General features: G+C 43.1%; 1 protein-coding gene across 1 annotated transcript in view; it reads left to right on the top strand.

The window, feature by feature from the left end:
* The first annotated feature begins 5,502 nt into the window (after positions 1-5,502).
* Positions 5,503-19,286, top strand: part of NSD2 (nuclear receptor binding SET domain protein 2) — a 60,351-nt gene continuing 46,567 nt past the window's right edge. Inside the window, 3 exon segments of the mRNA XM_072804286.1 lie at positions 5,503-5,518; positions 5,521-6,098; positions 8,531-8,693. Of these exon segments, the coding sequence (XP_072660387.1) occupies positions 5,503-5,518; positions 5,521-6,098; positions 8,531-8,693 (757 nt within the window).

The following is a 19,286-nucleotide window of genomic DNA, read 5'->3' as shown; positions in this document are numbered from 1 at the left end:
CTCTTTTGATGGATACTTGGGTTGCTTCCATCTTTTGGGTATTATGAATAATGCTGCTTATGATTTGTTGGAATACAAACACCTGTTTGAGTCACTGCTTTAAATTCTTTTTTTTTTTTTTTAAAGATTTTATTTACTTATTCATGAGAGAGGCAGAGAGAGAGGCAGAGACAGGCAGAGGGAGAAGCAGGCTCCATGCAGGGAGCCGACATGGGATGCCATCCCAGGTCTCCAGGATCATACCGCAGGCTGCAGGCGGCACTAAACCGCTGTGCCACCGGGGCTGCCCTCTGCTTTAAATTCTTTTGGATGGGTAGAATTTATTTTTTGGAGCATTTTTAGATTCACTGCAAAACTGAGGGGAAGGTACAGAGATTTCCTGTATATCCCCCACCCTCCACCCTGCACCTCCCCTGCATAGCCTCCTCTGTGTCAACATTCTCCGCCAAAGTGGTACCTCTGTACAATTGATGAACCTGCACTGACATATCATAATCACCAGAGTTCATAGTTTACATCGGGGTTCGCTCTTGATGATGTATGTTCCATGGTTTTGGACAAATGTATAATGACAGGCAGATATCCACCATTGTAGTATCATACAAAGTACTTTCTTTGCTGTAAAAATCCTCTGTTTTGCCTATTCATTCCTCTCTCCTTCTAGCAACTACTGATGTTTTTACTGTTTCTGTAGTTTCACCTTTTCTAGAATGTCCTATGGTTGCAATCATACAGTGTGTAGTCTTTTTTTTTTTTTTTCCAGTAAGTAGTAATATGCATGTAGGGTTCTTCCATGTCTTTTCATGGCTTGATAGTTGTTGCTTTTTAGCATGAGTAACATTCCATTATCTGGATGGTCCACAGTATATCTATTCATCTACTGAAGGATATCTTGGTTGTTTCCAAGTTTTGGCAATTACGAATAAAAGCTGGTATAAACATCTGTGTACTGATTTTTATGTGGATGTAAGTTTTTAAATCCTCTGGGTAAATACCAAGGAGTGAGATTGTTATTTCTTATGGTAAGAGAATGTTTAGTTTTGTAAGAAACCACAAAGTTATCTTCCAAAGTGGCTGAAACATTTTGCATTCCCACCAGCAGTAAATGAAAGTTCTCCTTGCTCCATACATATCCTCACTGGCATTTGATATTGTCATTATTCCCGATTGTGGCCATTTGAATAGGTGTGGAGTTATATCTCATTTAATTTTGCATTTTCCTGGGACACCTGGGTGGCTCAGTGGTTTAGTGCCACCTTCGGCCCAGGGCATGATCCTGGAGACCCGGGATTGAGTCCTGTGTTGGGCTCCCTGCATGGAGCCTGCTTCTCCCTCTGCCTGTATCTCTGCCTCTCTCTCTCTGTGTCTGTCATGAATAAATAAATAAAAAATCTAAAAAAAAAAATTTTTGCATTTTCCTGATGACCTGTGTGTGGCACATGTTTTCATATGCTTATTTGACACCTATATTTCTTTGGTGTCTAATGAGATCTTTGGCCCATGTTTTAGTTGGGTGGTTTATTTTCTTACTGTTGAGTTTTAAGAGTTCTTTTTATATCTTGGTAACAGTCTTTTATCAGATAGGTCACTTGCAAATCTTTTCTCTTAGTCTGGTTTGTCTTCTCAAGAGTGATTGTCTCCCCCAGTGTTCTCTGATTTCTCACATTCCCCTTAAGAGTGGTCTTTTATCTTTAATTTTGTTAAACTATACATAATATAAATTTTATCTTAATTTTTTTAAATGTATGGTTCAGTGGTGTTAAGTACATTCTCATTGTGCAGCTGTCCCCACATCCATCCCCAGAACTCCTCATCTCGTGAATCTGAAACTTATACCTATTAAGCACCAACTCCCTATTTCCCCCTACCCCTCGCCTGAGGTTCCCACCATCGACCTTCTCTCTCCACAGATCTGTCTCCTCTAGGGACCTCATGTAAGTGGGATCCTATGGAATTTGTCCTTCTGTGACTTGGTCACTTCTCTGAGCACAATGTCCTCCAGGTTCATCCAGGTGGTGGCAGGTGGCAGAGTGTCCTTCCTGTTTCAGGCTGAATAACATTTCATCGTGTGGTTGGACCACATTTTGCTTATCCATTCATTGATTGATGGACACTTGGGTTCTTCTGTGTCTTAGCTGCTGTGAAGAGTGCTGTTGTGAACATGGGGAGGCAGGCATCTCCTTGAGACTCTGCTTTCAGTTCCTTTGGATACATACCCAGATGTGGAATTGTTGGGTCATATGGTGGTTCTTTTTTTTTTTTTTTTTTTTTTTTTAGAGATTTTATTTATTTATTCATGAGAGACAGAGAGAGAGAGAGAGAGAGGCAGAGACAGGCAGAGGGAGAAGCAGGCTCCATGCAGGGAGCCTGATGTGGGACTCGATCCTGGGTCTCCAGGATCACACCCTGGGCTGCAGGCGGCGCTAAACCGCTGCGCCACTGGGGCTGCCCGCTATTGGCTATTTTAATGTTTCTGAAGAAATGTCTATTCTAATCCTTTGCTTATATGTGAATCGGATTTTGTTTCTTTGTTGTTGAATTTATGTCATTCATTTTTGCAGCTTTAAAGTTAATAATTGGTTCAGATGTAACACATTGTCATTTCTTTTTATATCCAACTCAGATATGTACTTTATTGATTGAATTAGTATTAATAGAGGAGTGGTCTTGGCTTTATATTGGTTTCCAGGTTTTATGATAATTTATTATTGTTTAGATAAATAGTGATTGCTTATTTCAGCATGATTTTCAGAAATCATATTTTATACTACCAGTTTATTTTTTAGGCCTGTGGGAAGAAGGAAAAAAATAGAACTATTCTTCTTTGGCATCATGAAACTTGGGAATATAAATTGGTCCATGGAGCAATTGAAATTAGAACACATTAAGAATATATTAGTGATACAGATTAGAGTAGATGCTAATTTAAATATTAATTGGAGAGCTCACAAAACAGAAAAACTCATGTGTTTTGGAGGGAAAAATGAGTTCAGGTGGTTTGAGTCTGATGTGTGGGACTCAATCCCGGGTCTCCAGGATCATGCTTTGGGCTGAAGGTGGCACTAAACTTCTGGGCCACCGGGGCTGCCCTTATATGGTAGTTCTATCTTTAATTTTGTGAGGGATTTTCATATTGTTTTCCATGACGGCTGCACCATTTTGCACTTGTATTGACATTGCACAGGGTTCCAATTTCTCCACATCCTCACCAACACTTGTTACTTCATGATATTTTTGAGAGTAGCCATCCTACTGGGTGTGATGTAGGATCTCACTTTGGTTTTGATCTTAAAGTGATGTATTGGTTTGTTTTTTGTCCAGCAGCTGGAATCTTGTTTCAGTTATTTTATAAACTGGGCTTCTTGGACTCTATCCCATATATGTATCTACCTGGAATTTGGGCACGGTTTATTTATTTATTTATTTTTAAAAAGATTTTATTTATTTATTCATGAGAGACACACAGAGAGAGGCAGAGACACGGGCAAGGCAGAGGGAGAAGCAGGCTCCATGCAGGGAGCCCAACGCGGGACCCGATCCCAGGACTCCAGGATCACGCCCTGAGCCAAAGGCAGACGCCAAAGGCAGACGCTGAGCCACCCAGGGATCCCCTGGGCACGGTTTCTATGCAGAATGGCTCTCTTCTATTAGTTTTACTTTTTTTTTTTTTTTTTTTAAAGATTTGTAGTTATTTAAGAGAGAGTGGGGGAGAGGGAGAGGGCAAAGCAGACTCCTTGCTGAGTGGAGAGCCTGACGGACGTGAGGCTTGATCCCGGGACCCTGGGATCATGACCTGAGCCAAAGGCAGATCCTGCACCCACTGAGCCACCTAGGTGCCCCGAAGTTTTACTTCTTGTACAGCTGTTCCTGTTGCCTCAAACTCTCCTTAGGCACAAAACTGAAAGCCGGCACGCTCTCCTGGCACTTTCCTCCAGGAGCTGACTCCCATTGATTTTCTTCCTGCTTTCAGTCTCTCTTCATGTCTTCAAGTAATTGTTTTTTATATTTTTACCCAGTTAATGTGACTTGAGTTGTAATAATTTACATAAAAAAAATACCATGTGAGTAAAAGTGCGTGCTATCCCACAAGTTCCATGTCAGGAGGCTACTGGGTGCGCAGGACACTCCCTGGAGCTCGGGCTGCTTCATGTGCTCCTTTTTCCCCCATGTCTCTCCAGTGAGGTCTATGTTCCTTATTGCTGCACCTCAGATTTCTCCACCTTGGCACTGTTGGCATTTTGGCCAGATAGTTTTCTGATATGGAGGCGGTCCTGTGGGTCAAAGCGTATTTAACAAGCTTCTTGACCCTCCCCAGTAGAGGCCAGTAACAGCTCCCTAGTGGTAGCAATCACACAGTGTTTCCAGACCATGCTAAGTGTCCCTGGGAAATAGAGGCTTCCACAGTTGAGAACTGCTGCTGTGCATGTGTGGACCTCTCTGCTCTGTGCTCTCAGCTTCTCGCTGGTGTCCCATGAGCTGGTGCTGCCGTCTTGGGTGGGGGGCTCTCACTGGTAGCTGACAAAATGCCATCTTGGTGAATGTCTTCCTAGCTGGAATGGGTGCCTGCCTGTCCCTGGTTACTAGCTGTCCTTTGGGTTTCAGTGCCATCATTGGTGTCCCCAAGAGAGGACTATAGCTGTACAGTAAGGACCCCAATCATCACACGTAACGTAACCTAAAGGGTCTTCCTAAAATTGCCCCCTGCTGCCCTTGGGCCTCAAGTGGCCAGCGTGGCCAAAGGCAAGTAGTGCATGTTATGGCTCAGTGGTGTTGACCTTGCTAGTTAATCTTCAGGAGATAGCTGAAGAGAATTTACCATTCCTGCAATGCTTCTTGTCAATAAGCAGTTAGTTTGGGCCTGGGCAAGGACAGGGTAGAAGACAGAGATTAAATGACTAGTCAGAGTGTAAACCAGAACTGACTCATTTTTTAACTGCCCCCACCATTAATCTGGAGCTAATGGTGTGGCAGGGACTGGGAGATCTGGTTTTCTGTTGTGCTGATTAGTAACCTTGGGCATGTGGCTGAACCTCTGCCTGGAGTCCTCAGCTGTGCCCAGGGGAACTTTGTTTTTGAGCTTTTCCCTCTGTCCTTTTACAAAGGCCTTGTGTTAGCTGCCCCAGGCACATGTACTAGTGGTGATCTCCCCATTTCAGCAGTGGTTGAGCCAACTGAATCACGTGTCCACGGCCACATTCATTGCTAGTTGGTGGTGGTGGTGGTGCGACTCGGCGGCCTGACTTTTGTGTTCTCCTTAAAAATTATCCTTGTTCCTTTCCTTTCAGTTTTATCATTTTGTGATTCTGTCTCATTTTTGAAGTATTAGAACTGCCTTCTGTGACCTAAATGATTATGTAAATATCATAAATTGCCTTGAAACAAATAACCACACAAAGCTGTAGAGGTATTGGCATACTTAAGTTAGGTTTTAAACATTATGTTTCTTTTTATTTTTGTTTTTCTAATACTGTAGTGTTCTAAGAACAGAAGCATCTGGGCTGAATGGAATTTAGCATCAAAAAAATCCTCTTTCTGTTCAGAAAGTTGTAGAGTGCATAAAGATGAAGCAGGCACCAGAAATCCTTGGCAATACAAACGGAAAGACTCAGAACTGTGAAGTGAATCGTGAATGTTCTGTATTCCTCAGCAAAGCCCACCTCTCTACCAGTCTGCAGGAGGGGGTCATGCAAAAATTTAATGGCCACGATGCCCTTCCCTTTATTCCATCTGAGAAGCTGAAAGATCTAACTTCCCGTGTATTTAATGGAGAACCTGGTGCTCATGATGCCAAATTACGTTTTGAGTCACAGGAAGGGAAAGGACTTGGGACACCGCCTAACACCACCCCTATCAAAAATGGCTCTCCGGAGATTAAGCTGAAGATCACCAAAACATACATGAATGGGAAACCTCTCTTTGAATCTTCAATTTGTGGTGACGGTGCTGCTGCTGTATCCCAGTCAGAAGAAAATGGACAAAAAGCAGAAAATAAAGCAAGAAGGAGCAGGAAGAGAAGCATAAAATACGACTCCTTCCTGGAGCAGGGTCTTGTCGAAGCAGCACTGGTGTCCAAGATCTCAAGTCCCTCAGATAAAAAGGTATCTGTGAAGAGTTGTGGCCAGGGGAGGATCGTGAGGGGGGCCTCTGCGTGTGGGGTCGGGCGGAGGTGAGGAGAGGCTGCCATGCATCTGCTCTCCAGTTCTCCCCGTCTGCCCGTGGCCTGGGCCCCTGCATCAGGATACCCTGACATTGCCCACCTTTGGCCTCTCAGCAGCTGTTGAGCCAGTGGTGAGGCCTGGAGAGGTTAACTAAGTGATCAAGATGAAAGTGGCTCAAGAGGTAAAACCAGTTTCTAAACTCAGGTCTGGCCAGTTCCAGAGCCCTTGATCTTTAGACTGTACTCTTTTTCACTGATCTTCTCTCCAGAGACATAATTTAGCCTAATGATAGAGGTGTGTGGGGATCTAGCATCGGGCTTCTTAAATTTGTGCCATGTGAGGAATAGGGAACAAAGCTGTGTTATGCAGGAGTACTCCTGTCCTTCCACATGGTCCTCTGTCCACTTAGCTTGTCTCCTCTACCAGGGGTCCAGCAGATGGTCTGCCTCCTTGAGGACCAAGGTTGTGTTCTTATACCTTCATTTTCTGGGTTCCCAATGCAGAGCCCAGCATTCGGAACACATCTGAGCAAGTGTTCACTCATCAAACACTGGGTGGAAACCCCCAACCTATAGTGAAGGAATGTAGTGGTTTATGTCACTGTATCTTAACGTGGCACTCAGGATGGCCCACTACTTAATTTAAGTCATACAAAACAGTCAGGGAACTCTGGCCTTGGCTGAAGGAACTAGGGGGGTGCCAGGGGCTGGCAGTCTATACAGTCTATATGAACAGAATTTGGAAGGTGCCTGGTGCCTGTTGGTCTTTACCTGAAACTCCAGGTTCACTTGCAGGGGTGGGCAAAGGGAACCTGAAACCGGTTTGGGTTGGAATATTTAGTTTAAAATTACAATTGAGGAATTTTATTTACAACTTTCACAGATAAGAGGGGAAATGGCCACAGTTTCCTTGAAGTCATTAAAATAATGAAAGTTTTTAAGGGTTTGAAAACAGTGTTTTAAGTGCTCAGGAGCTGTTTAGCTTTTGCTAATGTAACTCCTACGGTGAACTTTTTAAAGATCGATTTAGTGAGCTGGGCTGATACAGTGGGTTTTGAAATGCCCATGATTGTAGGGGACCTCACTCTTTCATAAGGGAAGAGGCTGGTGCAAGTTCTTTCCTGCTCTGCTACTTGATTTTGTAAAGACTTGGGTAAAATTCCTGAATTTTGACTCTCCATCTTCAGTATGGAGGTGATACTACTCATCTTTATGGGGCTGTCGTGTGGCTTAGATGACAAAAAATATAAAACTGGGATACCGTGGAGTAATCAGCTGGCGTTTTTTGAGGTACTCTACCTATTATTACACCAAGCATATCCCGCAAAGAAGAATACTTCTGATAGAATAAATAAAATTATTCTGTAATGCAGTGTGTAATGTGGCAGCTCTAGGCCAGCCCTTACCACCATGCACACTAATCCTTTTAACAACCAGTGAGATTTCAAATCTGCTGTCCTTGGTTTACAGATGAGTAAACTGAAGCCCAAACCAATTAAGCTTTTTGCCCAAGTATGTAGAGCTCTTAAGAGAAAGCTGGGGAATTCACACCCAAGAGGGGGCTATGCTGACTGTGCTTGTCCCACTGGAGGGCAGAACTGAGAGGGGTGTGTGGTGATAGTGGCCCTGGTCGGGTCTTCAGACTCCTAAAGTCACTTGTGTTCTCAGGTGGAGAAACAAGCTTACAGCCCCAGGACTCAGATCAACAAATGAGGCTGAGACCTGTGGCCACGCCTTCCTGATGTCCTTGTCACTCTGGGCCCTTTCCTGCGAGTGATGCATGTGCTCCAGAGAAATGACAGATACATGGCTGGGGAGTGGGAGGGTCAGAATATGGATTTGATCTATGAAAATTCTTTTTGGACTAAGTGAATAAAGCACCATTAAAGACCATCTACCAGGCCAAGGAAATCAATTTATGTAGGTTCATAATGTTGATTACCTACTGTGTGTGCCAGGCACTGTGCTAATTCTTTAGCTAGAGCAAGGGACAATTTTGATGAAGTGATAGCAGGGGAAGCATGTTCCTTTTTTTTTTTTTTTTTTTAAGATTTTATTTATTTGAGAGAGAGTATGAGTGGCAGGAAGGGGCAGAGGGAGAGGGAGAAGCCGACTCCCCGCTGAGTAGGGAGCCCATGTCAGCCTGGATCCCAGGACCCCCTGGAGATCATGACCTGAGCTGAAGTCAGTTGCTTATTAATCAGCCTGAGCCACCCATGTGCCCCCAGTATGCTCCTCCTTTAGGGGTGTGTGTGTGTGTGTGTGTGTGTGTGTGTGTGTGTTTTAAACCTATAGTCTGATTAATCTGTGGATAGAAGGCTGGGTTTAGAAGTACTTATTGGATGTGTTAGTATGTCTTTTGTTCATTTTCAGATTGCAGCTAAGAAAGAGTCCTGTCCAAATACTGGCAGAGATAAAGACCACCTGTTGAAATATAATGTCGGTGATTTGGTGTGGTCCAAAGTGTCCGGTTACCCTTGGTGGCCATGCATGGTTTCTGCTGATCCACTCCTTCACAACTATACCAAACTTAAAGGTATTGTGTTTATGGATTATTTTTCCATCTTTCCCTTTCTGCACTTACTCTTTCTAATGTGCAAACTTTTTTTTGTTTTTACTTTTCCATAGCCCTACGATAGTTCTTTCTTTTTTTTTTCCTATTTAAAAAAATTGTGCTAAAATACACATAAACTCTACCATCTAGACCTTTTTTTTTTTCCCCATCTTGACCATTTTTAAAGGCACAGCTCAGTCGTATTAAACATTTTCACATTGTTGTATGGTCATCACCACCATCCATCCCAGGACTCACTCATCTTGTGAATCTGAACCTCGGTGCCCATTCCTGCTCCTCCCAACCCTTGGCACCCACCGTTCTATTGTCTGTCTACTTTTTGTAGTTTTGGTTTGCAATTTCCTAAGGATTAGTGATGCTGAGTGTCTTTTCTTGTGCTATTGGCCATTTTTTTTTTAAAGATTTTATTTATTTATTCATGAGAGACACAGAGAGAGAGAGAGAGAGGCAGAGACAGGCAGAGAGAGAAGCAGGCTCCATGCAGGGAGCCTGATGTGGGACTCGATCCTGGGTCTCCAGGATCACACCCTGGGCTGCAGGCGGCGCTAAACCGCTGCGCCACTGGGGCTGCCCGCTATTGGCCATTTTAATGTTTCTGAAGAAATGTCTATTCTAATCCTTTGCTTATATGTGAATCGGATTTTGTTTCTTTGTTGTTGAATTTATGTCATTCATTTTTGCAGCTTTAAAGTTAATAATTGGTTCAGATGTAACACATTGTCATTTCTTTTTATATCCAACTCAGATATGTACTTTATTGATTGAATTAGTATTAATAGAGGAGTGGTCTTGGCTTTATATTGGTTTCCAGGTTTTATGATAATTTATTATTGTTTAGATAAATAGTGATTGCTTATTTCAGCATGATTTTCAGAAATCATATTTTATACTACCAGTTTATTTTTTAGGCCTGTGGGAAGAAGGAAAAAAAATAGAACTATTCTTCTTTGGCATCATGAAACTTGGGAATATAAATTGGTCCATAGAGCAATTGAAATTAGAACACATTAAGAATATATTAGTGATACAGATTAGAGTAGATGCTAATTTAAATATTAATTGGAGAGCTCACAAAACAGAAAAACTCATGTGTTTTGGAGGGAAAAATGAGTTCAGGTGGTTTGAGATTCTTGTAGAAAGTTCTTCCAGAGTAGAGTTTGAATTCAGTTTGAGGAAGGTGATAGATGGTGAGCACAGTGTTGGAGCTGAGCCAAGGTAGTGCCCAACTGATCTTTGCACCCTTAAAAGGTGTGGTGACTAGAGCTGTGGGCTGGGCCAGGCGGCCTTCCCAACCCTCTAGTACTGCTGATCAGTCAGCCTTATAGGACATCTTAGGGGTATGTGAGTACATGTCCCCTCCTGTTCTTTGACTGGAGGCCTGAGCTCTCACAGGAGCAGCATTGCTGCTCTCACTATAGGTTGGGGTGCTATTGGCTTGCTGTGTATGTGAAGCAGATGGCTGCTGGGGATGGGGTACAGGGGAACCTCTCTGGTAAACAGCCTTGAGAGGAGATGGGTTCAGGATGAAGGGGACTATGCTTGAGTCCTGAGTGCCTCTGTCTGAGTCCTGCCCACCTTCCTGCCCCCAGGGGTGGTTAGACTCTGCCTCAAGGTTCAGGAAAGCATATCTGCTTACGATGTGTGGTGGCCAGAGAAGACCCTTTGGGGTGGCTTTAGCTCTGACTTCATGGAGGACCTTTGGCATCCTCAGCTTGATGGAATTGGGGAGTCCCTTCCATGAGGCTTAGGGACCCCAGGATGTACCCCAGAGGATTCTAGACTTGGTCAAGTATGAAAAAAACTATCAGTTGAGACAGAGGCTGGGCAGGCACACTGATGTGCCTGAGTGCTGCTGGTTCCTTCCCAGCTCCTCTAAAACCATGCCGCAAAGCAAAGTGGGAGTCAGTGTGGGCATTATGAGTCTCATGCCACTGGTCTTCCTAACCTATCACAAGCAATTCCTTTTTTTTCTTTTTTCTTTTTTTTTTTAAGCAATTCCTTTTTAATGTCTGAGGGTTCCACTTCGTATGAGGCCCTCTCCCTCTGCCTATGTCTCTGCCTCTCTCTCTCTCTCTCATGAATAAATAAATAAAATCTTAAAAAAAAAATAAAACCAGATATTTTATTGTATCTATCCTATCCCTTTCCCCCAGACACCTCTGGGACTCTTTTCTGAAAACATTCCGGTTTGGCCAGTTATTTCCCTGCAGGATCTTAGTGTTGGGTCATTTACTTTAAATAAATTTGTACCCATTCTTAGTGCCTTTATGTCGCCAGATGTGCCCTGGCTTTCATAGCAGTGCCATCTTGTCATTTGTTTGCTTTGTGAAATATTTTTGTATTATTGCTTGTTCGTTTTTTATTTAAACCCCCCCCAAAAAAAAAAAAAAAAACCTTCCCAAGCGCATGGTTCAAAGTAGAACAATGCAGCGGACATCCATGTACCCTCAGCTATATTTGCAAACTTTAAACGTTTTGGTGACCTGCTCCATCTCTTTCTGAATGTGGACACTCTCCTCTTGGCCAACCCATGTGAATGTAGGCTGTAGGTGTCATGGTGCCTCACCCCTAGATGTGCCAGCAGGGATTTTTTAAGAACAAGGACTGCTTTCCACACAACTGAGCACCCAGCCACATGTAGGGAGCACTGTATCAGTGACTCTGCCCCATCATCGTGGCTCTTGCTTAGACTTCCCCAGTAATCTTCAGTATTTTCTCTGTGCCTGTTTTTTCTTCACTCTGGATTGAAAAGGATGCTTGCATTGCATTTAGCTGTCCTGTCTGTTTAGACTTCTGCAGTGTACAACAGCACTTCCTGCCCCAGCCCATTCTCAACTGCTCTAGTCTCTTGTGATCAGATTCAGGTTCACAAGACGATTCAGGAGTACCTCTTGGTGTTCTTGAGGGAAGGGGCTTGAGCTTAGCCCTTCCCTCAATACCTGCCTTCTTGCAATGTGTTTCTCTAGGAATTATTTGGGGACACAGGGAAGGCAGCACTCATAATCACAAGCACATCAACTTCAGAAGACTGGTAATGTGCATTTGAAAAGTAGTCCAAAAGGAAGGGAGCCAGGGTGAATTCTCTAACTGATAGGATAGTCACATGACCTTTGAAAAGAGGAGTCAGAAGAAACAGAATGGGGAGCCGGTGGTGGTAGTGACAGAAGGACACTCCCTTCAGTTGAATTTCATCAGGAGCTCTTGGGGTCAGCTATCCCACTTCCCAGGAGGTGGTGGCCAATGGAAAATATAGGCCTTTTTTGTCATTAGCGAGTGATCTGTGGCTGTGGTTGGAGATTAGTTTCCCCTGCTAGTCTCACCTCATGGTGTCAGCACTCATGACCCATGGCTCTATAAAATGGTAACTGTTGATTTTTGTCTTGCTTTCTGTGCTTAATTAACTGGTATTTTTCTGTGAAAATGAGCTGCTTCTTAAAAATTTTGTTACATAGTATAGTCCTTACCCTTTTTTTTTTTTCATTTGAGAGTGAGAGAGAATGTACAAGCAGGAGGAGGGGCAGAGGAAGAGGGAGAAGCAGACTCCCCACCAAGTTGGGAGCATGATGTGGGGCTCAATCTCAGGACCCTGAGACCATGACCTGAGCCAAAGGCAGACATCCAATCATCTGAGCCACCCAGGCTTTCTGTCCTTACTCTTCTAAAAAAATTTTTTTTTAAAAAGATTTTACTTATTTATTCATGAGAGACACAGAGAGAGGCAGAAACACAGGCAGAGGGAGAATCAGGCTCTCTGCTGGGAGCCTGATGTGGGACTCCACCCCAGGACTCCAGGATCATAACGTGAGTCAAAGCAGACACTCAACCACTGAGCTACCCAGACACCTTAACATTTAAAAAAAATTTTTTTAAAATTCACTTTAATTAGCATATAGTGTTTTATTAGTTTCAGAGGTAGAATTTAGTGATTCATCAGTTGCATATAGCACCCAGTGCTCATTCCCTCATATGCTTGTCTCAGTGGCCATCACTCAGTCCCCCAACTCCTTATTCTTACTCATTTTACATTTTTTAAAAAATATTTATTTATTGGGCAGCCCCGGTGGCTCAGTGGTTTAGCGCCGCCTTCCGCCCAGGGTGTGATCCTGGAGACCCAGGATCAAGTCCCATGTCAGGCTCCCTGCATGGAGCCTGCTTCTCCCTCTGCCTGTGTCTCTGCCTCTCTCTCTCTCTCTCTCTCTCTGTGTCCCTCATGAGTAAATAAATAAAATCTTTAAAAAAAATATTTATTTATTTATGATAGACACACGGGGGCAGGGGGGTGTGGAGGCAGAGACAGAGACACAGGCAGAAGGAGAAGCAGGCTCCATGTCGGGAGCCCGACACAGGACTCGATCTCGGGACTTCAGGATCGTGCCCTGGGCCAAAGGCAGGCGCCAAACCGCTGAGCCACCCAGGGATCCCCCTCATTTTTTAAAAAAGATTTTATTTATTTATTCATGAGAAACACAGAGAGAGAGAGGGGCAGAGACACAGGCAGAGGGAGAAGCAGGCTCCATGCAGGGAGCCTGACATGGGACTCGATCCCAGGTCTACAGGATCACGCCCTGGGCTGAAGGTGACGCTAAACCACTGAGCCACCCGGGTTGCCCTCATTTTACATTTTGATGCTCAAATTGTCCCAAATTTAACCAGCAAGAGTCTCATGAGGTCCCTTGAGCAGTGTCCCTTTGACCTCTCATTCGGACTTTGAGCACTTCTTACATGTGGCCCAACAAGATGTTCCTTGCTCATTTTATACTTTGTTTGCCCTAGTCATGGAATCATCCGTTTTCTTGGGAAAAAACTTGGATCTTTTTTAGAAGACCGTGGTGTGTAGAAGCCCAGATCTGGGCCCAGTTGTGTTCATTGCTATGGGAGTCAGAGGATTCACCAGGGATGTGTAAAGTAGCACTCCAGGCAGTCCTGAGACTTGGCTCCAAACAGCAGCTCTATAGTGGGTGGGAGTGACATGGTAAGGGGTGGGTGTGCTTTGGGAGTTTAGGTGTCTGTGTTGGGCCCAGGGACCTGAAGAAGGGGTGGCTTCTGGCACAGAGCTGGTTGAACATGGGGGCCTTGTGAAGTGGGCATTTTCTTTTACAACTGCCTCACCCTACCCCCTACCCAGATTTTCTCTCCTTCTTTTTTTTTTTTTTTTGTGTGTGTGTGTGTGTGTGTGTACTTCTTTTGTTTTCTTTTTAACTTATCATGCTTGGATTTATAGATGTGCTTGAATTTGGATCTTAGTAATGTACTTAGACTTTAAAAATTGAAGTATAATCTACATGCAGAAAAGAATACACCTCCATAGGCTGCAGCTCAATCCAGACTCTTTTGAAAGTTCAAATTTCCTTTGAAAAGCTAAGTTAATGAAAGCTTTAGTAGCATTTTTGTGATATATAGTAAGCATAACTTGTCTTGCTTGCTATCTACAAGGGCATCCAGATGGATGAGCAGCTTTGAGACCTGACTCTATAAGTTGGAAACAGAAATAAATGTATGTCTTAGATATGGTACTGTGAAGAAAACTGAATTCTGTTGCATCTGGGAGCTTCACCATCTTCTTGTACACCTTTATCTCACTAGTCTTCTCATCAGATAACTGGGGAAATTTTTGTCCCTTTTTCTGTTATGGAAGGGAACCCTCATTGCCTTATTTCTAAATTCCAACATTTTCTAAAACTATTACAGGTCATCTGGCTTTCTTATATCTTGGGTTATTTGATAGTATAATCTTCTCACTGATTTTTTCCTTTTTTGCTTCTCTCAGTACTAAGTGAGGTTGTGTTAAAATCACCCACTGTGATAATGAATGTGCCTATTGTGGGGATCCCTGGGTGGCTCCACGGTTTAGCACCTGCCTTTGGCCCAGGGCATGATCCTGGGATCCTGGGATTGAGTCCCGCATCGGGCTTCCTGCCTGGAGCCTGCTTCTCTCTCTGCCACCCCCCCCCCCCCCCCCGTGTCTCTGATGAATAAATAAATCTTTAAAAAAAATGAATGTGCCTATTTTTTTGCCATATCGCGTTTCTGCTTTACCTATTTTGGTGCTCTAGTGCCCCCCAGGGGCTAAACCAGGAAATTCAAGCATGATGATACTTGTCCTGTATTTCCTTAGAACTTTGTGAGGTCATGTCCTTGGGATTTTTGTCCCTGTGCTCTATTCTTGCTTCTGTAGACACTTGTCTGCATTTTTTTTTTTTTTTTATGGCTTCTCTTCCACCCTGGAGCCTTGTCTGTATGGGGTCCATTCTGCATGCATGGGTGACTGCTATTAAAGGATTCTGTAGAATCTGTAGAGAGACTGGCTCAGTCTGGCTCAGAGGCTCAGGGGCCACCTTAAGTCTGCTGGGCCATGATGGGGAGGAAAGGATTGTAGTGAAAAATTAGGTATTTGGGCTATTATTGGTGGAGGAAAGGTTTTCTTAGAAGGGATTGTAAGAACCAACCATGATTGATGAACATCAGAAATCACAGAAGAAATAATTACTAATAAATGGTGGGATAGCTGGTTAATTATGTGGTAAAATAAAACTGAGATTTTCACCTCTCACTTGAACCAAATAAATTTATTTATTTATTTATTTATTTATTTATTTATTTATTTATTTATTTATTTATTTAAAAAGGATTATTTGTTTATTCATGTGAGGCACACAGAGAGAGGCAGAGACATAGGCAGAGGGAGAAGCAGGCTCCCTGAGGAGAGTCCAATGTGGGACTCAATCCGAGGACCCTGGGATCATGCCCTGAGCTAAAGGCAGACGCTCAACCACTGAGCCACCCAAGTGCCTGCCCCTTCTCTGCTTTTCTTCCACCTGACTTATAAGGAGCATTTTTCTGTGTAATTAACTATTTTTAAAAAATAATGTAAGTTCATATAGTGCATCTTATCTTAAGCACTATAACAGATTTTCTTCATTACGCGAATGCTGTGGTGTCGTTTGTAGTCCTTTTCATGACCAAGGAAAGTTCTTTCCAAGTATTAAAGTAATGCAAGAAGTCCCAAATCCCTTAATGTATCTTTGAATTCCAATTTGAATTGTAAAATCAAATCAGTATATGCACTTATAAACAGACCAAATTCTACTGAAAGGTTAACAGTGAAAAATAGTTCAATCTTCTCCTTAGAGCTAATTATTTTTAGCTCTTCCAACATTTGCTTCTAGTTTTAATTACTATCTTTTGATTTAACATTATTCAGATATTTTCTGTTGATTTTTTATTATGGAAAATGAAGCTGGATCTCTTCAATTGTTTCTTTTCTTCCCATCCTCTACATATAATTAACTCTAACTCAGTTTTTTGGTGCTTTTTATTTGTTTTAATTTTTAGCCTACTAGCTAGCCACTCCAGGGGGCAGATTAACTCACTGTTTTTATTACAGCAAACAAGTATTTACATAATTTTGATTATGATTGCAAAATATCATTCAGTGAAAAGCAAAGTGTATTAGTCGCCTTTTCTTTTTTTTGTACAACTTTTTGTTTTTCTTGGAGTTAATTGTTGCCTGCCTGCCTTCTCTCCTTCCTGCCTTCCCTCCTGCCTGCCTGCCCACCTGCTTGCTTTCCTTCCCTCCTTCCTTCCTTCCTTCAGCTCTACACCCAACATGGGGCTTGAACCCATGACCCCAAGATCAAGAGTCACATCCTCCACTGCTGAGCCTGGCAAGCACCCCTGCTTTTCTTTTTATTATTATTTTTTTAAATTTTTATTTATTTGTTCATGAGAGACACAGAGAGAGAGAGGCAGAGACAGGCAGAGAAGCAGGCTCCATGCAGGGAACCCCACATGGGACTCGATTCCGGGTCTCCAGGATCACGCCCTGGGCTGAAGGTGGCGCTAAACCACTGAGCCATCCCGGGCTGCCTGGAAACCTGCGCTTGATTACCATTTTCTTTCCTGCTCCTTGGACCTCATCTTTTTTTTTTTTTTTTTTTTTTAAGATAATTTATTTATTGGGTGCCAGGGTGGCTCAGTCGGTGAACCGTCTGCCTTCAGCTCATGATCCTAGGGTCCTGGAATCAAGTCCTACATTGGGCTTTCTGCTCTGCAGGAAGTCTGCTTCTCCCTCTCATTCTGCCATTCCCCCTGCTTGTGCTCACTTTCTCACTTGCTCTCTCAAATAAGTTTAAAAATCTTTTTAAAAAAGATTATTTATTTAGAGAGATGGTGCATGAGCAGGGGAGTGGCAGAAGGAGAGGGAGAGAGAATCTCAAGCAGACTCTGGGACTGAGCCTGGAGTTGTCTCCTAGAATCTTCCGTTTTCCTCCCTCAATCTGTATCACTGGCACCCTTAATCTTATGCATAGTAGTAATCTTAGACTTTTTAAAAGTGCTTTCCCGGGTTACATGCATTGTTTTCTGTGGCTCTGCACTGTGCTCACTCTTGGTTAGTTTTTCTTTTCTGCTGGAGTATATTTTTGGGATTCTAAGAAAGTGTGCATGGGAGGTAAATTTGATTCCCTGTCATTCAGAGGATTCCACTTTTGTGGTTTGGCTCATAGAATTTTATGTTGAAAATAATTCTTTTCAGAATTTTGAAGGTTTTACATCATTTCCTCCTAGCATCAGGAGTTGTTCTTGAGGGCAGCCCCGGTGGCGCAGCAGTTTAGCGCCTCCTGCAGCCCAGGGTGTGATCCTGGAGACCCGGGATCGAGTCCCACGTCGGGCTCCCGCATGGAGCCTGCTTCTCCCTCTGCCTGTGTCTCTGCCTCTCTCTCTGTGTCTTTCATGAATTAAAAAAAAAAAAAAGAAAGAAAGAAAAAAAAAAGTACTTCACCTTGTTGATTTTTTTTTTTAAAGATTCTATTTCTTCATGAGAGACACACACACACAGAGATACAGGCAGAGGGAGAAGCAGGCTTCATGCAGGGAGCCCGACTTGGGACTCGATCCTGAGTCTCTAGGATCACTCCCTGGGCTGAAGGCAGGCGTTAAACTGCTGAGCCACCCAGGCTGCCCTTTGAAGTACCTTGTTTTTTTATTTTTTATTTTTTTAAGATTTTATTCATTCAGATACAGACACACACACACACACACAGAGGCAGAAACACAGGCAGAGGGAGAAGCAGACTCCATGCAGAGAGCCTGATGTGGGACTTGATCCCGGGACTTGATCCCAGGACTCCAGGATCACTCCCTGAGCCAAAGGCAGGCACTAAACCACTGAGCCACCCAGGGATCCCCTGAAGTACCTTGTTATCCTACTTTTTGTTCCATGGACATGGAAGCTGCACTTGTCTCTTCCCCCAACAGCTCAAATGTCACAAACATGTGCATTGGTGTGTGTATTAGATGAGACACTTAGGATTGTTTCAGTTCTGAGACATGGTCTTGTGTTTGTTTGTGTGTGTGTGTGTGTGTGTGTGTGTTTTTTTTTTTTGACAACTTTCTCTGTTTCTCTCGCTAGAAGAGTAATTACTTGGGTACGGTACTTCCTGGGTTGATCTTATAGGTTGCTTATGGAAGTAGATGTTTTTCATCTTTCTCTTTTTCTTCTTTCTGAGAGATTTTTTTTTTTAATTTTTATAATTTGTTTATTCATTCATGAGAGACACAGAAAGAGGCAGAGACATAGACAGAGGGAGAAGTAGGTTCTCTGCAGGGAGCCCAATGTGGGACTCGATCCCAGGACCCTGGGATCACGCCCTAAGCCGAAGGTAGATGCTCAACACTGAGCCACTCAGGTTCCCCTTCTGAGAGATTCTTAACTTACTTTCCAAGATTTCTTGCTATTTTTTTAAATTGTATTTTAAAGTCTCTAATCACTCTTTTTCTCTGTTCTCTTTTAATAGCAAACTAGAGATTTTCTTTATTAGGTGTCCTCTCTTCCTGGAGTTGTGTGTGTGGCCTTGCAGAGACTGCTTATTTCTGTGTATCTTGGATTCATTTATGCTGAGGCTTCCCTGGGTCTTGGGGGTCCTTGACACTGCATTTGTGTTTGAGAGGGCACCACTCAGAACTGCTGCAGCATGTATGTGAGGAGACTCTTAGCTTATTATTATTATTTTTTTCTTAGCTTATTTTAGAGGGTCCAGTTGGTCATTGGCCTTGTAGTTGGGAGGATCTCCAAAAGACTGGAGAAGTTTTTCCTTTGGGGTGTCTTGGTTCTTTAGGAAGTGTTCTTGGATTTCTTGTGGCCAGCATTCTCTATGAAGAAGCAGGGGCTAGCAGTCCTCCCATGGAGATCCCTTTTCCTCCCTCCACTTGACACAGAGATCTGACCTTTTATTATTTATTTATTTATTTTTAAATATTTAATTTTTTTATTCATGAGAGATACAGAGAGAGAGGCAGAGACATAGACAGAGGGAGAAGCAGGCTCCTCACAGGGAGACCATGTGGGACCCGATCCCCAGACCCGGGACCACGCCCTGAGCCAAAGGCAGAAGCTCAAACACTGAGCTATCCAGGCCTTGAGACCATTTTATTATTTTTAATTAAAAAAAAATTCTTTTTTTTTTTTTTTTTAAGTTCAACACACGGCTTGAACTCACAACCCTGAGATCAAGACCTAAGCTGAGATCAAGCAAGAGTCAGATGCTTAACCGACTG

This window comes from Canis lupus, chromosome 2 (assembly GCF_048164855.1).
Source record: "Canis lupus baileyi chromosome 2, mCanLup2.hap1, whole genome shotgun sequence".
Lineage (NCBI taxonomy): Eukaryota > Metazoa > Chordata > Mammalia > Carnivora > Canidae > Canis > Canis lupus.
Note: the sequence above shows the minus strand (reverse complement) of the source record. Positions and strands in the feature narration are given on the sequence as shown.